The sequence below is a fragment of the Aspergillus vadensis genome, assembly GCF_003184925.1.
Source record: "Aspergillus vadensis CBS 113365 unplaced genomic scaffold BO88scaffold_10, whole genome shotgun sequence".
NCBI classification, from domain to species: Eukaryota; Fungi; Ascomycota; class Eurotiomycetes; order Eurotiales; family Aspergillaceae; genus Aspergillus; species Aspergillus vadensis.
This window is the reverse complement of record NW_020292048.1, coordinates 920275-934280: the sequence shown is the minus strand read 5'-3', so window position 1 is coordinate 934280 and position 14006 is coordinate 920275. Positions and strand designations below refer to the sequence as shown.

The 14006-nt window shown below is 52.7% G+C and overlaps 6 protein-coding genes across 6 annotated transcripts; 4 read left to right on the top strand and 2 right to left on the bottom strand.

Moving 5' to 3' along the window:
• Positions 1 to 886: 886 nt before the first annotated feature.
• gwt1 (putative GPI anchor biosynthesis protein Gwt1) lies at positions 887 to 2491 on the top strand (the record flags this gene model as incomplete). The annotated part of the gene is made up of 2 exons (XM_025708187.1): positions 887 to 982; positions 1097 to 2491. The coding sequence occupies 2 exons, from the start codon at positions 887 to 889 to the stop codon at positions 2489 to 2491; spliced, it is 1491 nt and encodes a 496-aa protein (XP_025563482.1).
• A 298-nt stretch (positions 2492 to 2789) lies between these two features.
• On the top strand, positions 2790 to 4807 carry BO88DRAFT_339882 (amidase; the record flags this gene model as incomplete). The annotated part of the gene is made up of 3 exons (XM_025703046.1): positions 2790 to 2914; positions 2995 to 3566; positions 3639 to 4807. The coding sequence occupies 3 exons, from the start codon at positions 2790 to 2792 to the stop codon at positions 4805 to 4807; spliced, it is 1866 nt and encodes a 621-aa protein (XP_025563481.1).
• Positions 4808 to 5267: 460 nt separating this feature from the next.
• Positions 5268 to 7086, bottom strand: pdeA (3',5'-cyclic-nucleotide phosphodiesterase PDE1; the record flags this gene model as incomplete). Its single annotated transcript, XM_025708822.1, has 2 exons — positions 5268 to 6752; positions 6988 to 7086. The coding sequence occupies 2 exons, from the start codon at positions 7084 to 7086 to the stop codon at positions 5268 to 5270; spliced, it is 1584 nt and encodes a 527-aa protein (XP_025563480.1).
• On the top strand, positions 7000 to 8272 carry BO88DRAFT_443673 (uncharacterized protein). Its single transcript, XM_025710043.1, has 5 exons — positions 7000 to 7453; positions 7571 to 7705; positions 7767 to 7833; positions 7952 to 8081; positions 8119 to 8272. Exons 1-5 carry the CDS (start codon positions 7376 to 7378, stop codon positions 8234 to 8236), a joined length of 528 nt encoding a protein of 175 aa, XP_025563479.1. The 5' UTR covers positions 7000 to 7375; the 3' UTR covers positions 8237 to 8272.
• A 934-nt stretch (positions 8273 to 9206) lies between these two features.
• Positions 9207 to 10888, bottom strand: BO88DRAFT_453428 (SSH4 family protein; the record flags this gene model as incomplete). Its single annotated transcript, XM_025710744.1, has 3 exons — positions 9207 to 9970; positions 10046 to 10351; positions 10450 to 10888. The coding sequence occupies 3 exons, from the start codon at positions 10886 to 10888 to the stop codon at positions 9207 to 9209; spliced, it is 1509 nt and encodes a 502-aa protein (XP_025563478.1).
• A 936-nt stretch (positions 10889 to 11824) lies between these two features.
• On the top strand, positions 11825 to 13398 carry BO88DRAFT_425355 (aminopeptidase P family protein; the record flags this gene model as incomplete). Its single annotated transcript, XM_025708821.1, has 2 exons — positions 11825 to 11918; positions 12017 to 13398. The coding sequence occupies 2 exons, from the start codon at positions 11825 to 11827 to the stop codon at positions 13396 to 13398; spliced, it is 1476 nt and encodes a 491-aa protein (XP_025563477.1).
• Between the last annotated feature and the right edge of the window lie 608 nt (positions 13399 to 14006).

Sequence of the window (14006 nt, the reverse complement as noted above, 5' to 3'; positions counted from 1 at the left end):
GCCGCAGTCATGATCAGTCTGTCGCACATAAGCACGATAATTCGATACAGCTCTTGGCTGGCCTTGGATTTTTTTCTTGTCCTTTGTTTTCATCTTCTTGCATCCCCAGCATGGGATCCATCACAACGGGCCCTGCGAATGCAGCTTAAGCAGCAAATTGCTTTTATTTCTGTCTCTGTGTCTCAGACTCCTGAGCACTCAAGCATATGGGCTCATTCTGTATGGCATTTCAAGCAACGTAATTGTGATGAACAATGAGATGGAGAACAGTGGATATATGGTTAGTCACCACATTGTCTGAACCAGAGACACGGTGATTGATTGATAAGTCGGAAATATAAATTCCAGGCAGGAAAAGATGGCAGAGGATGATTTGCTGAGAGGGAGGGAAAGAAGACCATGGAAAAGGTGGCAAGTCGACGAGGCAGACAGACACAAACACGATAAGCAAAAGGGAAAATGAAAATCGAATCAGAAAGGCGGGGGGGTTGTATGGATCTGTATGGATCTGTAACCGGATTACCATACTCGGTATTCCTCTTTCCAGGCACACAAGCCCGCCGTACGGCCTAACCTCAATGAGGGAAGTTTCTGGCCTGAGGTCCTCCAGACTAAAAGCGGCCAGATTGTTTTTGTTCGCGCGTCATCGCAACTCACTTTACTTGCTTGCTTGCATTCTGCCTTGAACTTGACTTGACTGACTTGTTGACTTGCTGCTCCCTACCTTGCGCCGGCCACGTCTCTCTGTCGGTGGGTAGGGCTTCTAATGCAAGATTAACTCCAATCTATCTGCAGCTTTACACACATTTGATTGTTTGCCTTTTCCTTCTACCCCTCTATCGGTCATTTGGCCTTTTTGGACTTCTGGACCAAGCAAGTAGCAGCTATGGATCCCAGCTACAAGGCTCGCAAAGAGGCCTTCGTGTCCGATCTTGCTGGTGGCAGCATTTTTGAGATCAATGCTGTTACATTAGTCGCACCTGTACGTTTCTCTTCCCCTTGACAGCTGTTCGATCCCACCAGTCCAGAAGCGATGGCCCGGGATACGTCACACCTTCCAGGCAGTGGTAGCTGACTCTTTACGGGATTGGTCTAGGCCGCTGCTCTCTTATGGTCAGCGCTACAATCACGCCTTTCCTTCTTCACTCCTTACAGCTCAGCAGCACTGGTGACCGACTTTCTGCTCAATGTACTGGCCATTCTGTTTGCCACGACTGTCTACTCGTCTGCGCCATGGACGCTGAACGTCCTGCTGATCGCCCCCGCCCTCCTACTGTTTCTCAACTCGAGACCTCCCCGCAGCCAGCAAAAGGCTAAGCCTCCTCCGAAACCGACCCAAAGCGATAGGAATGCAGCGGACATGCCCGAATCCTTACCAATTCACCCATTTCTGACAACATATCGTGCAGCCATGATGATCATTACCTGTGTAGCCATCTTGGCGGTGGACTTCCAGGCGTTTCCACGGCGGTTTGCAAAGGTGGAAAACTGGGGCACGTCACTCATGGACTTGGGTGTGGGATCTTTCGTGTTCTCCGGCGGAGTAGTATCTGCTCGCTCTGTGCTTAAGGGCCGAAGCAATGGTACTCGGAAGACTCCGGTAGGCCAGCGGCTGATAGCTTCCACGCGGCACTCGGTCCCTCTGCTTATCCTGGGTTTGGTCAGGCTGTACAGCGTGAAGGGGCTGGACTATGCGGAGCATGTGACGGAGTATGGCGTGCATTGGAACTTCTTTTTCACCCTGGGTCTTTTGCCACCCTTCGTGGAGCTCTTTGACAGCCTGGCTGCCATTATTCCCTCCTATGAAGCCCTTTCGCTGGCAGTTGCTGTGTTGTATCAAGTCGCTCTGGAATCGACCGAACTGAAGAGCTATATCCTTGTTTCCCCTCGCGGACCAAGTTTGCTCTCCAAAAACCGGGAAGGAGTGTTTTCGTTCCTGGGATACTTTGCGATTTTCCTGGCAGGCCGTGCCACTGGTATTCGGATTATTCCTCGCGGCACCACTGCCCAACGGTCCCCCCAGCAGGCGAGAAGAGGCGTTCTGGTGACCCTGGGTGTCCAAGCGCTCGCCTGGTCTGCGATCTTCGTTCTGAATTCTACCTATGCACTAGGCCACGGCGCCAACATTCCGGTCTCGCGCCGACTTGCTAACATGCCGTATGTTGTTTGGGTATCTGCCTTTAACAATGCTCAACTGTTTCTTTTCTGTCTCCTGGAGACAGTTTTCTTCCCATCGGTGCATCGGGCATCCGGAAAGGACGGTGAGGCCGACCGGGTGTCTTTTGCGACAAGCCGGATATTGAAGGCATTCAACCGCGGCGGACTGGCTATCTTCCTGGTTGCCAACTTGCTCACGGGGGCTGTCAACCTGAGCGTCCCGACACTGGATGTCAGTACGGCCCAGGCGATGGCAATCCTTATCGCATACGCCGCGGCGCTCACAGGCGTAGCACTAGGATTGGATCGGGCCAACATCAAGTTGGCAATTTGAAATACAAGATGGGCGAAGACATGACATCTTTCTTCAAAAGAAGAGGGGAAAATAATCAAATATAATGAAGAACAATGTGTATATAGACCGTGGCTACCAACTACTTCTGGTCGAGATGCGGACCGAAATCCGGGGTCCAGTAGATAAGCAGCTGTTTGGGTTCGGGAGCTGAGCTTAGCTTGGTGACGGCTGGCCGGTTGGCTTGGCGATCAAGCTGGAGGAAAAAGAAAGGAAGTCTCCCCCGTAAGTTCTTTCTTTCTTTTTTCCTCCACTCTCACCGACACTTCCTGATCGCATCATGGGTGAGAAAATTCCATTCATCCACTATCCAGAGGCCCGGCCGGGCCCCACTGTGCCGTACAAGAATGAGGAGCAGGTGATCCCCGTCATCCGCGGCCTTCCCTTGGCCATCGGCGCCAGTCTGTATGTCTTCCTTTCTCACCTGCTGCACGTCACGCATCTTCCCCCTCAGCCACAGCTGCTTAATCATCTCCCCTCTTTAGTATCCAAAATATCGGCTTCATCCAGAACTACCTCTGGGGGACCACTGGCTTCGATGTCATCCGCAACCTTCCCCTCGACCAATACTCCGCCCGATATGATCCGACCGTGATTCCCGTCGCTAACCCCAATGCTCCCGCTGCCGACCTGCCAGTTCCCACGCAAAAGCGACAAAGCAATGCAGGCTACTACACTTCGGCCGACTACCTCGCTCGCTACACTTCGGGCGAACTGACTCCCCTTGCCGTCGTCGAGATTCTACTCCCCCTGATCCGCCGCGATGCCAAACCACCCGGCAAGCACTCGATCGCCTTTCTAGACTCGCAAGTCGACAAGATTCGCGCCGCAGCAGAAGCTTCTACAAAGCGATACAAAGATGGCAAGCCACTGGGCCCAATGGATGGCATTCCCGTCGCAATCAAAGACGAAGTACATATGGAAGGATACCGACGAACCCTGGGCAGCAAGCTCGACTTCACCGGCGAGTTTACGGGCACCTCCTGGTGTGTGAAGCAATGGGAGGAAGCCGGTGCCATTATCATTGGCAAGACCACCATGCACGAGTTGGGTCTTGGTGAGTAGTGCAACTCCCAACATACCTCATCTGAGCTTCATAAACCAACTAACCACCACCTTCACACCCCAGACACCACAAACAACAACCCCAACTTTGGCACCCCCAGAAACCCCCATAACCCCGACTACTACTGCGGCGGCTCCTCCGGTGGCTCCGGCTACGCCGTCAGCGCAGGCCTAGTCCCTATCGCTTTAGGTGCCGACGGCGGAGGCTCAATTCGCATCCCGGCCTCCTTCTGCGGCATCTGGGGACTGAAGACCACCCACGGCCGCGTGAGCGGCTCTCCCACCATCTCACTGGCGTCCACCACAGGCGTCTACGGGCCCCTAGCCTCCAACATCGACGACCTAGCCCTCGCCTACCGACTCATGGCCACGCCAGCCCCAGAATCCTCAGACCCCGTATCAGCATCCTTCCCCTCACCACTCCAGACCCTCCCCTCCACCCCAAACAACAACAGCAACAACAACACCCCGAAAACCATCGGCATCGTCCGCCACTGGATCGACCGCGCCTCCCCTGAAGTCCTCGCCATCTTCAACGCGACCCTCGACCACTACCGCAAGCTCAAGAACTACACGATAATCGACATCACAATCCCGTACCTCCCCGAAGGCCAAAAAGCGCACGCCCTCACCATCCTCTCGGAAGTAACCTCATCCCTCACCCCATCCCAGATCTCGCACCTCACGCCCGCCAACAAAGTAATGGCTTCAATGGGCATGTGGCAAATCAAAGGCCAGGATTTCCTCGCTGCGCAACGTCTCCGGAACTGCCTCATGACGCATCTGGCTCACTTGTTCCAGAAACACCCTGGCTTGATGATTGTCACGCCGACGACGCCAATCCCGGGGTGGAAGATTGCCGGCGGCGAGGCGGATCTGAAGCGCGGCGTGTCGGATGGGAACTCTACGGTTAGGAATATGGAGTATGTCTGGTTGGCGAATTTCTCGGGCTGTCCGGCGATTAGTTGTCCGGCTGGGTATGATGTCGTGGATGGTGGAAGGAGGGTGCCGGTGGGCGTTATGGCTATGGGGGAGTGGGGAAGTGAGGAGGAGTTGATTGAATTTGCTAGGGATGGGGAGGGTGTTCTGGGTGGGGTTGCTGCTGCTGCTGCTGCTGCTGCTACTGCTGATGGTGGTGATGGTGGGGAGGAGGGCTCGGGGTTGACGGTTCCGAGGGGGGAGGGGGCGGCTTGGGAGGATGTTATTGCTAAGGCTGAGGAGATGAGCTCTTAGGACTTCTTTCCGGGATTATCTACTGGTACTTTGTTGCGGTGTTTATGACTGTCTTGTGGTCACTCTAAATAGCCATGCCATAGTGACCGGGGGTTTGTCACTCTGATTCTAATGACAATATGTTCGATTACACCGGTGGTATCTGCTAAATCACATGATGCAATAGCAAAAGGGTAAACGAGAGATAAATCTGCTCACAAAAGCCGCCCCAAAAGATAGAACAAGAGAAGATGGAACATATAGGAATGGAAAGGTAAGAGAAGTGTGCACCAAGGATCATCATTGCAGACAAGGCCCCCAGATAAGAAGTGGATTCATATGACATGGTCCACAGTCACGTATAGATATAGCCCGTTGATATGTCCCCTCTATGGCATGATTCGGTGTCACAAGAAGCAAGGAGCACCGGACATGTTCGGTGCAAAGTAGACAAGCCATGCTGAACTTGCGGTAACCGACATCAGATCAAGACGCTCTCGCCACGTGTAGGGACTCGAAATTCGCATCCTAGTCCGGCAGCTTGTCCCTGGGCCTTGAGTTCTTGCAGGATCCGCTCCTGAGGAGGTGGGCCATCATTCATATCGTCCTTGATATGTATGATATACACCAGTAGTCCGGTCAGAGGTGGTTCTGGCCACTGGAGCACCGTGAGAGGGTCTGAACTTTCTGCCAGCGACACATCCATACCAACTTCACTGGGAGCGTGGGAAACGGCTGGGCTTCCTTCCATGTTTTCGTCAATGTCTTCTACAGCAACTCTAGCACGCGTATGGCGACGTGACGTCCTGGCCGATCCCCGACGAGAGCCTCCTCCACTTTTCTCGCCAGCGAGAGCAGCCTTCTTTGACTTGGGACTGAGAGCTGGATCGCCGGCTGCCTCGGGGGCACTCGCACGTTTGCGTTTTCTTATCGAAAACGAATCTGGGTATTTCAATTCTGTAACCTTCTGTGCCAATACAATCAATTCATCGATCAAGTGACGTGGGCACAAATGGCCGTATAAGGAGGCGTCGTCAACATCATCGTTATAGGAGCATTCAATGAAGATCGCTCGTAGTTGAGAGGCAACGATCTTCGGTGCTGCTGCTTCCCACACGCGTCTGTTGCGCGGATTCATTGAGATCGAGTCAGGTTCAACGTCGCCGAAGATGATCACTTCTCGCTTTGTCGTAGGCTCACGGATGAAAAAAGCTGACGACTCCACGGTTGCCCAGCCATCCTTGCCGGGTACGCGATAGCCTGGCGAACGTGCTCCGGAGAAGTAGCCGGTCTCTGGCTCGTCAAATGACATCGAATAGGCCCTTGGGTTCAGCCTCATTGGGTCGACACCAAAAGGGGCGCTGCTCATCCGGCGTTGAATGTCATTGTCGACGCTAGATCTCTGCCTGCAACACCCGTGACTGATAGCCAGGCATTTTGCCAACAAGCCCTCGCAGACTCGCGTATAGCCTTTCTCATCACCACGCCCCATCATGGGGTTTCCGCCCTCCATCAAACGCTGGTAGGTAACAAGGCCAGCACCGCCATCCTCATCAGAGAGATTTGGCCAAATCACATCGTTAAACACGTGAGTTTTGATGGCAGCAACCACCGAAGGCAGGGCGGCCAACGTTTTCGCGCCACTTCCAGCCTCCAGAACTGGAGTGTTGATAGCAAACGCCGACAGGTGGTCTAGATGAGGATGTGTGATGCAGACAGCGCCGATAATGTGCCGGAAAACATGAGCTGCATTTGCTGGTACATTGTTATGTGGCAGTTCGAGCCCAGCAAATGGCCCCTGATCCGACGACTTTTGGTTATTATCACATGGTTCCAAAGTGTCGATGATGCCACATAGAAGGGTGCCCGCATCAACAGCTACTATCGAGTTTGCGGACCATTTGGTGGATGTGGATCGGACCAGAAGTCCAGTGACTCTATCCTCACGGGGACCTCCTGTCGGACCCTTTCAAGGGAAGCGTTAGTGGTCGGCCTTGAAAGCGAAACTCGCTAGCGATGAAACGGGCTGAGGTGCAGTGAGAGTTCGAGAACATAGCGCGGGGAGAAGTGTGAGACATGGCGCATTGATGCTAGTGATCGGACTCGCCAGTAGGCAGACTTTCAGGGTTCGCAATCATGTGTAAAGAACAACGTCATGGCCACACGGGACTGACAAACACAGCATGTGAGACAAAACTTACCAGCACGATTATCTGCAGACTTGGAGGACCTGGTCCATCTCCTTGGCCAGCTGCTTCTGGAGGGTTTGCGCCTACAAAAGGCAATTCAGACTCTTGCATTTTTGAGTGTGAATATGGCTCAAGGCAGAAGTCGCCAGGGCATCAATTGAACCAGCAATCGATGGGATGTGTTGGACTCCCAGTAAAATAGCCCTTCCGGACGAACTCTAGCCCTTTTTCAGAGAACCACTTGGGGTAGCGGCCGGACCTTGTGTGGATACCCCAAGGATCTGGGCCAGGCGATCCTTACGCTTTTTATCGGGATGAAGCTATAAAGCAGTTTCCACAAACTGGAAACTATCGCCGTTGTTGCACTGCGTATCTGGCCGGAGAATAAGCAAGGGCCAAAATGCATATACTCCACCTAGGGCGGCTGAGCGCAGATATTGAATGCACACCACCCTCGCTTGATTGTGCAGATGTGGCCGTGGGCGGCTGTAACTTCCTCGATTTAGTATACGTCAAGTCGAGAGGTGTGGTGAGGATGAAGAGAAGAAACTTTCCCCGTTCTTCTTGGAGAGCTGCGTGATGCTTCTCAACCTAGGTAGCGGTCAGGCTGGCAGCCAGGCCTATGCGACAAAAGGTTGCCAAACCCCCAGCGCGTCCACTGTTGGGGGCGGCACTTCCCCGTGAATCTGGGGCAAAGCTGCGTCGCACCAGGCCAGTTAGCGCACCAGTTGTTGGCGGTCACTCGCTCGCCACTGGGCACCTGCAGCACGCTAACGGCCGGGGCTGAACAGATGATTCAGTGGCTGGAGGGGAAGTCGGAAATCACCGTTGGCGGCAAAAGCAAAATTGAGCGAGCGTGTTTGGGAGCCAATGAGTGATAAGAGGTATTGTTTAGAGTGATAGAGATGACTTTTATACAAGTGACTCGCGTGAAGTTCAATATACTGGTGACTGTTGTTGCTTCACATCTGCGGAGTGATTCAACTAAGAGAAGATAAGATTAATGGGAGGAAATGTCCGACCGAGAAAAGCAGCAGGGAAGGTGAGCCATTGCAGTACGAGGACCAGCCAAGGGACAAGGGAGGAACAGAAACTCTATCATATGCGTTGAAAGAAGATAACCGGCAAAATCAGTCGAATCAGTCTATGGAAGATCAAGGATGAAGATAATCGTGCGATGCAGTGCTGGTGGACGTCGTCTAGTGGGTATTTGGAGATGCATATCTTCCGTGCGAACGGAGAAATGCAATGTGGAGGATGAAAATGGATGGAATATGATGATGAAAGAGAACGATTGGGGGGGAAGGTTGAGCAGAGAGTCACTGACTGGCACTGATCGATGACGCGCTGGTTGCGGAAGGAGCAACAGAGGGACTGAGATTGAGCCTTGTTCCCGGAAATAATCCCAGCGCTGAATATCACTGGATAATTATAGATACTGTTAGTATAATACTAGCTAAATAGATAGCAGTAATAATGAATAACATTAATTGGGTCGAACATGTGGGGGAATGGGGCAGTTGATGGACCGGTTCTACGAACTACGATCTACTGGCTACTTACTTGGTTAATATACGCCGTGCTACCTGATTGTCAATACTCTTGATGCAAAATATTTCCTTGCCGCTGGTTATACAGCGGCGCAAGAGCAGATGACCACTTCGATTGCTACACATACACAAGAAGATACAGGGAAGCGCAGACAAGGAATGATATAAATAGCCACTGTATGTGTTCAGCCATGAAAAAAATGTACTCCCAGACAAACACCGCGATAGATCCACCCAGTTCAATAGCACCCATTTTTGACACGAATTGCGCAAGGAAACAAGGTTATCATTGGAACAGCATTTGTCCTCTCGTTCGGTCGGTCAAGGCCGAGAAGACCCTTGCCAACCGCCTCAACTCGAAGGGAACGTGAGCATTACGAGATTCGGCCCTGCAAGGTGTCCACGACCTCAACCGAGACAAATGTTCCAAATGACATATGAAGACAGAAACGACCAGACCCTATATACGTAAAATTCATCATTGCCACGTCTAGCGGCGTAACCGTGAAACCTAACCCGTAGAATCCCGCCTGTGGAACGCCGACCGTGGCCGCTAAAATCAGGGAACAGTAGTAGAAATAGAACCAGTGGCTGAAACATGCCGTATACACATCAAAGAGACGCTGCGCCAATAACTGATGGATAAACGATAACAATATATGCGGAAGCCTCGGTCGCCTTTCAAGGAGTCTCGTTGGGATGCGTGCCGTGACCGTCGCGGTTGCCAACAGCAGCGTCGTAGCTAGGTATCGGAGGCTGTTCGTCAGAGTGCAGGTCCTCGCTGCCTCTCCGACTGCCGTCCGGACTGGAATACTCGGGAGGTGGGACTTGGTCGAGATCGTCTGTATGCAACAAGGGGACTTGCTCACCATCGACGACGTTGGTTCGACTGGATCCTTCGCCAACGTCCTCGTTCGACGGGATATGGGCAAGCTGAGCCAAGGAAATGTCGGTGGGTGACCGCACAGGGCCGGGACTGGCAGATGGCGCAACACGGACAGTCGAACTGGTGCGTGCATTATTGGCATCCTGGTAGACCCGTTGGGAAATCTGAGCTGCACTCTCCCGACCCGACTCTAGTAGGATACTGCCTTGCTCGCTGCCGTAAGGCGGAGGCGGAGCCAGGCTACCAGTCATTGGGGCCAGACCCCATTTCTTGACGTTGGCCTCGATGAACACGAAACCCATCTGACCGAAGTTCACATGGACAGAGCAAGGCCCATTGGCTCCAACAGTGGGGAAGAAGTTTTGCGCTTTATGACCGTGAACGACGTCCTCCAGCTTCTTGCCATTGCGAGTGAAGAAGATCGTACCCGAGCGAGGTCGATACCCTACGCCGATCACATCACCTTGCAGAAGGTGAGGACCGTATGGTGTTGGTGCAAACGGCTGGTTGTGCCTCCTATGGCCCGTGGACTGGTATGCGACCGAAGTCTTGTGGAAGCCTGACATCATAAGCAACAAATTAGCGACCGTCAGATGACCGGTAGTTCTCCCCAACAAGACGCCCAAAGACGCACCTGGTAATTTGAACAAGGGATACGGTTTCGTAGTCATCCCAATACTGATAAGAGTATTATCAGGTTTGTCGTAGATCTTAGCCTCCCAGTAATAGACATCATTTTGTTTTGGAACAGGCAAATTGGTCTGGACACTGCATTCCGAGTCGTAAAACTCGATTTCGGTACGGCCTTCAACAAAACAATTGGCAATTTCCAGCTCTGGTTGGAATTCCCAGGCCGATACGCCTTTCTCTTGAATCGCGAGGAATTGAGAGAGCGATATGTCGGTTTGTACGGACTCGGGCGGATTGGCTTCGATGAACGCTGTAGTTGTATCAGCGACAAATGCACATACGTCATGCTTGACAAGATCCCATGGTCGTCGTTCGCCCAAGGGAATGGACAAAGAGCCGGTGACTTACCCTTCGCTCTCATATACTCCGATCGCGTGAGATCATCCATCGTCTCCAAGGCTTCCGCCTCCTCGCGCGCAAACGCTTGTTCATCGTCGAATTCACCCGGTCGGCCGATGCGATCGAGAATGATTCTACCACGCTGAGTGTATTTGAAGAAAAAGAAGACGGCGAGTACAAGCACTGCAACGGCAGCGGACCCAAAGGCAGAGAGGACGCCTATCAGGATACCCTTGCCGGTAGAACCCGACGAGTTGCCACTGACGCTAACTAGACCGCCATTGCCTTCTGACATGGACAACAAGACATGCTCGATGTTGGAGGCGACTAATTTGGGATCGGTCGGAGGGGGTTCAGGAGCAGCGGTGGGATTGATTCCAAGGGACGTGGCAAGAGTCGAGGGAGCATCAAAGAGAGCACCGGGCCCCGATGCCTCAGATCCCCGCATCGTTCATTGACTGGTTGGAGATGTTGCGTCGACACGGACTCGCTGGCGGAGAGATGGTAACGCTAAGCTGAATAATTAGATAAGGAGGGAGAGCGACACTAGGGAAATGGCGGGTAGATGAAAGGCGTAGGGGAAGGGAAGGAATGAGAGATGGGAAAGTTGCAGAGGAGTGGGAAAGAGATGAGGAGCGATGATGAGGGAGATTCAAATGGGGAGAGTTGGAGGTCGGGACCAGAAACCAAGAAGCAGAAGCCCAGGTCGAGAGAGTGACTGAGAGAGAGAGAGAGAGAGAGAGAGGCGCATGTGGGGGGCGAAAAGGCAGCGACGCTTCCGGGCGATGCGCTCGATGCTTTCGGATGACAGCACTTAAGGCATGTTGTGAACTCTTGAAAGAGATATAGGAATTAGATGGGCCACGTTTGAGATCAGATACACTCCTACATATGTCTGCTGGCTAACTAAGTTGTCTCCCCAAATAACTGTCCATGCAAGGTCCCAAGCAGTCCAGGGAAAAGGGATGAGGCACTCCAAGAGTCCCTTTGGATGCCTGATCAGGGAACTTAATCATCCGTCACTCTTCAATCATCTCACATTAAAGACGTATCTCTTGTCTGTAAGATACTGTATGGACAGTCTGGCCAGGCCATCCGTCACACCCTATTCCCTGGTATGCTAGCTGTTCCAGGGTAGTAATAATACCAGACCGATGGACTCCGCCGGAGACCCTGTCTAAACCCGATAGAGAGACACGCTATCGCTGGCTGTCATTCCTCTCCCTCTCTCTCCCTCCTCTCGCTTTCTAAGCGCTGTCTTATCTCCTCCAGTCCCTCTATCTCCCTTCTTGTGCCTTCATTCAGGTCCCTCACCTCTGTGACAGGCCTGTCTGTATAGGTCCTCCTTTCCCCTTTCTGCCTGTAGACCGTGGTAAGCAACAGGATGCGTGTTTCAATCCCGCCGGAGCTTGTCTCGAGCCTTGGTGCCTGCGATCTCAACGTAACGGTGCGCGGCGAAGGGATCGATAAGTATCCAGGTATGTCTCATGCTGTGACCCCAAGTTATATACTCTTCTCCTCCCTCACCTTATCATTCTCCTCCTGCGTTAATCCTGGGGCGCCCAAAGACTAACAGGGAGTCCCGGCGCAGCCAAACAACATGCGCGCAAAGTCGCAATGAAGCTGGGAGTGTCCAGCGGCCTTATCTACCTGGTTGGGAAACCAACCATCAATTGGGGTGATTCCGACCAACCACAACCCTTTCGACAGCGACGGTACTTCTACTATCTTAGTGGAGCCGATGAGCCAGATTGCTTTCTTACCTACGATATCAACAATGACTTATTGGTTCTCTATGTTCCGGACTTTGACCTGCACCGCGCAATATGGATGGGGCCCACGTTGACCACAGACGAGGCTGAACGGCGGTTTGACGTAGACAAAGTGCGCTACTATGCTTCCCTACAGAGCGATATTCAGTCGTGGGTAGAGAAATACAATCATGCCGCTCCAGTCTACATCCTTCATAGCTCCCAGCAACCCCAATTCATTCTCCGGCAGCTGAACCTAGATGATCAGCGCTTGCTGCCCGCAATGGATGCGGCGCGGGTGGTTAAAGATGAATATGAGCTTCGTATGATACGCCGCGCCAACAAGATATCCGGGTTGGCCCATCGCAAAGTGCTCGAGAAAATCCACAAAATGTCCAATGAAGCCCAGATCGAAGGCCTCTTCCTCGACACCTGCGTGTCGCACGGAGCGAAGAACCAAGCATACGAGATCATTGCTGGATCGGGACCCAACGCAGCCACCCTCCACTACGTGAAGAACAACGAGCCTCTCAAAGGACGACAGCTGGTCTGTCTGGACGCAGGTGCAGAGTGGGAGTGCTACGCAAGTGACGTGACCCGCACCTTTCCTTTGGCCGCCGATTGGCCCAGTTCATATGCCCGCGACGTCTACCAAATCGTAGAAGAGATGCAGGAGGAGTGTATCAAGCGCATTAAACCAGGTGTGCGGTTCCGCGACTTGCAGGTGCTTGCCCACGACATAGCCATTAAAGGCTTGCAGAAGCTAGGTGTCCTCAAACCGGGCACCGTTGAGGAGATTCGCGTGTCGGGGGCGTCGGCCATTTTCTTTCCTCACGGATTGGGCCATCACGTTGGACTGGAAGTCCACGACGTGTCCGAGAAGCCAATCACGGGCATGGGGCTGCCTAACAGACCTTGCAGACCGGACTTCATCCCAGCCATGAGCCAGTCGGTCCCCTTGCTCGAGGAGGGCATGGTGGTCACCATCGAGCCAGGCGTTTACTTCTCCAAGCTGGCTCTGGAAAATACCCGGAAACTGCCTCAGGCGCAGTACATCAACTTCGACGAGGCCGAGAAATACATTCCCATTGGTGGCGTGCGGATAGAAGACGACATCCTTGTCACTCGGACAGGGTATGAGAATCTGACGACGGCGCCAAAGGGCGAGGAAATGCTGGAGATCATCCGGCGCGGGATCGACAATTAGCCGAGCCGTCATGTCAACGATTCGATTTTGCCCTTGGCGGTGACAAAGAGCGACTTCTCGTTTCACAATTTCTCCATTTCCCGTCAGTGTATGACGATGATGTAGCCAGTCTAGACCCTCATCGCATTTCTGCTTGTGTGGAGCGTTGCTGTACCACACCTTCAATTACCGAGTCTCACCAAAATGGCATGATTGGTTCGCTGAACGGGAATGCTCTCCATCTTGTTCATTCCCCTCAGCAGCAGTCTCGATTTCGTCAGAGGCGTTTTTCCACCCTCCATACCTAGTACGTAGTGTGTATCCCATCCTCATCTCCTTTCTCCTTGGATAACCGGGAAAAGTATCTACCACACCAGTAGTACTCAGTAAACCAGAAGCCAATCCCATCATCACTTACCTAGTTGATACCTACTACCACCCATTGGTTGTCATCTCTCATATCCTCAACCAAGGAACCAACCCAACCCCGAAACAACAACACGAATAAAGACCACCACATGAAACAATCTTTCCCGTCTCAGGCACACATACACACACATACATCCTCTTCTCCAATATTAGCAACAACAACACACAAACGAAGTATCGTCCCATCCCATCCCGCAACT

Excerpts from the sequence above, each read along its gene's own strand:
- BO88DRAFT_443673 (XM_025710043.1), top strand. The coding sequence starts at position 7,376 with ATGCATATACTCCACCTAGGGCGGCTGAGCGCAGATATTGAATGCACA. Across the intron at positions 7,454-7,570 it reads TTGATTGTGCAGATGTGGCC|GTAGCGGTCAGGCTGGCAGC; the intron begins GTGGGCGGCTGT and ends TTCTCAACCTAG. Across the intron at positions 7,706-7,766 it reads GGCCAGTTAGCGCACCAGTT|ATGATTCAGTGGCTGGAGGG; the intron begins GTTGGCGGTCAC and ends GGGGCTGAACAG.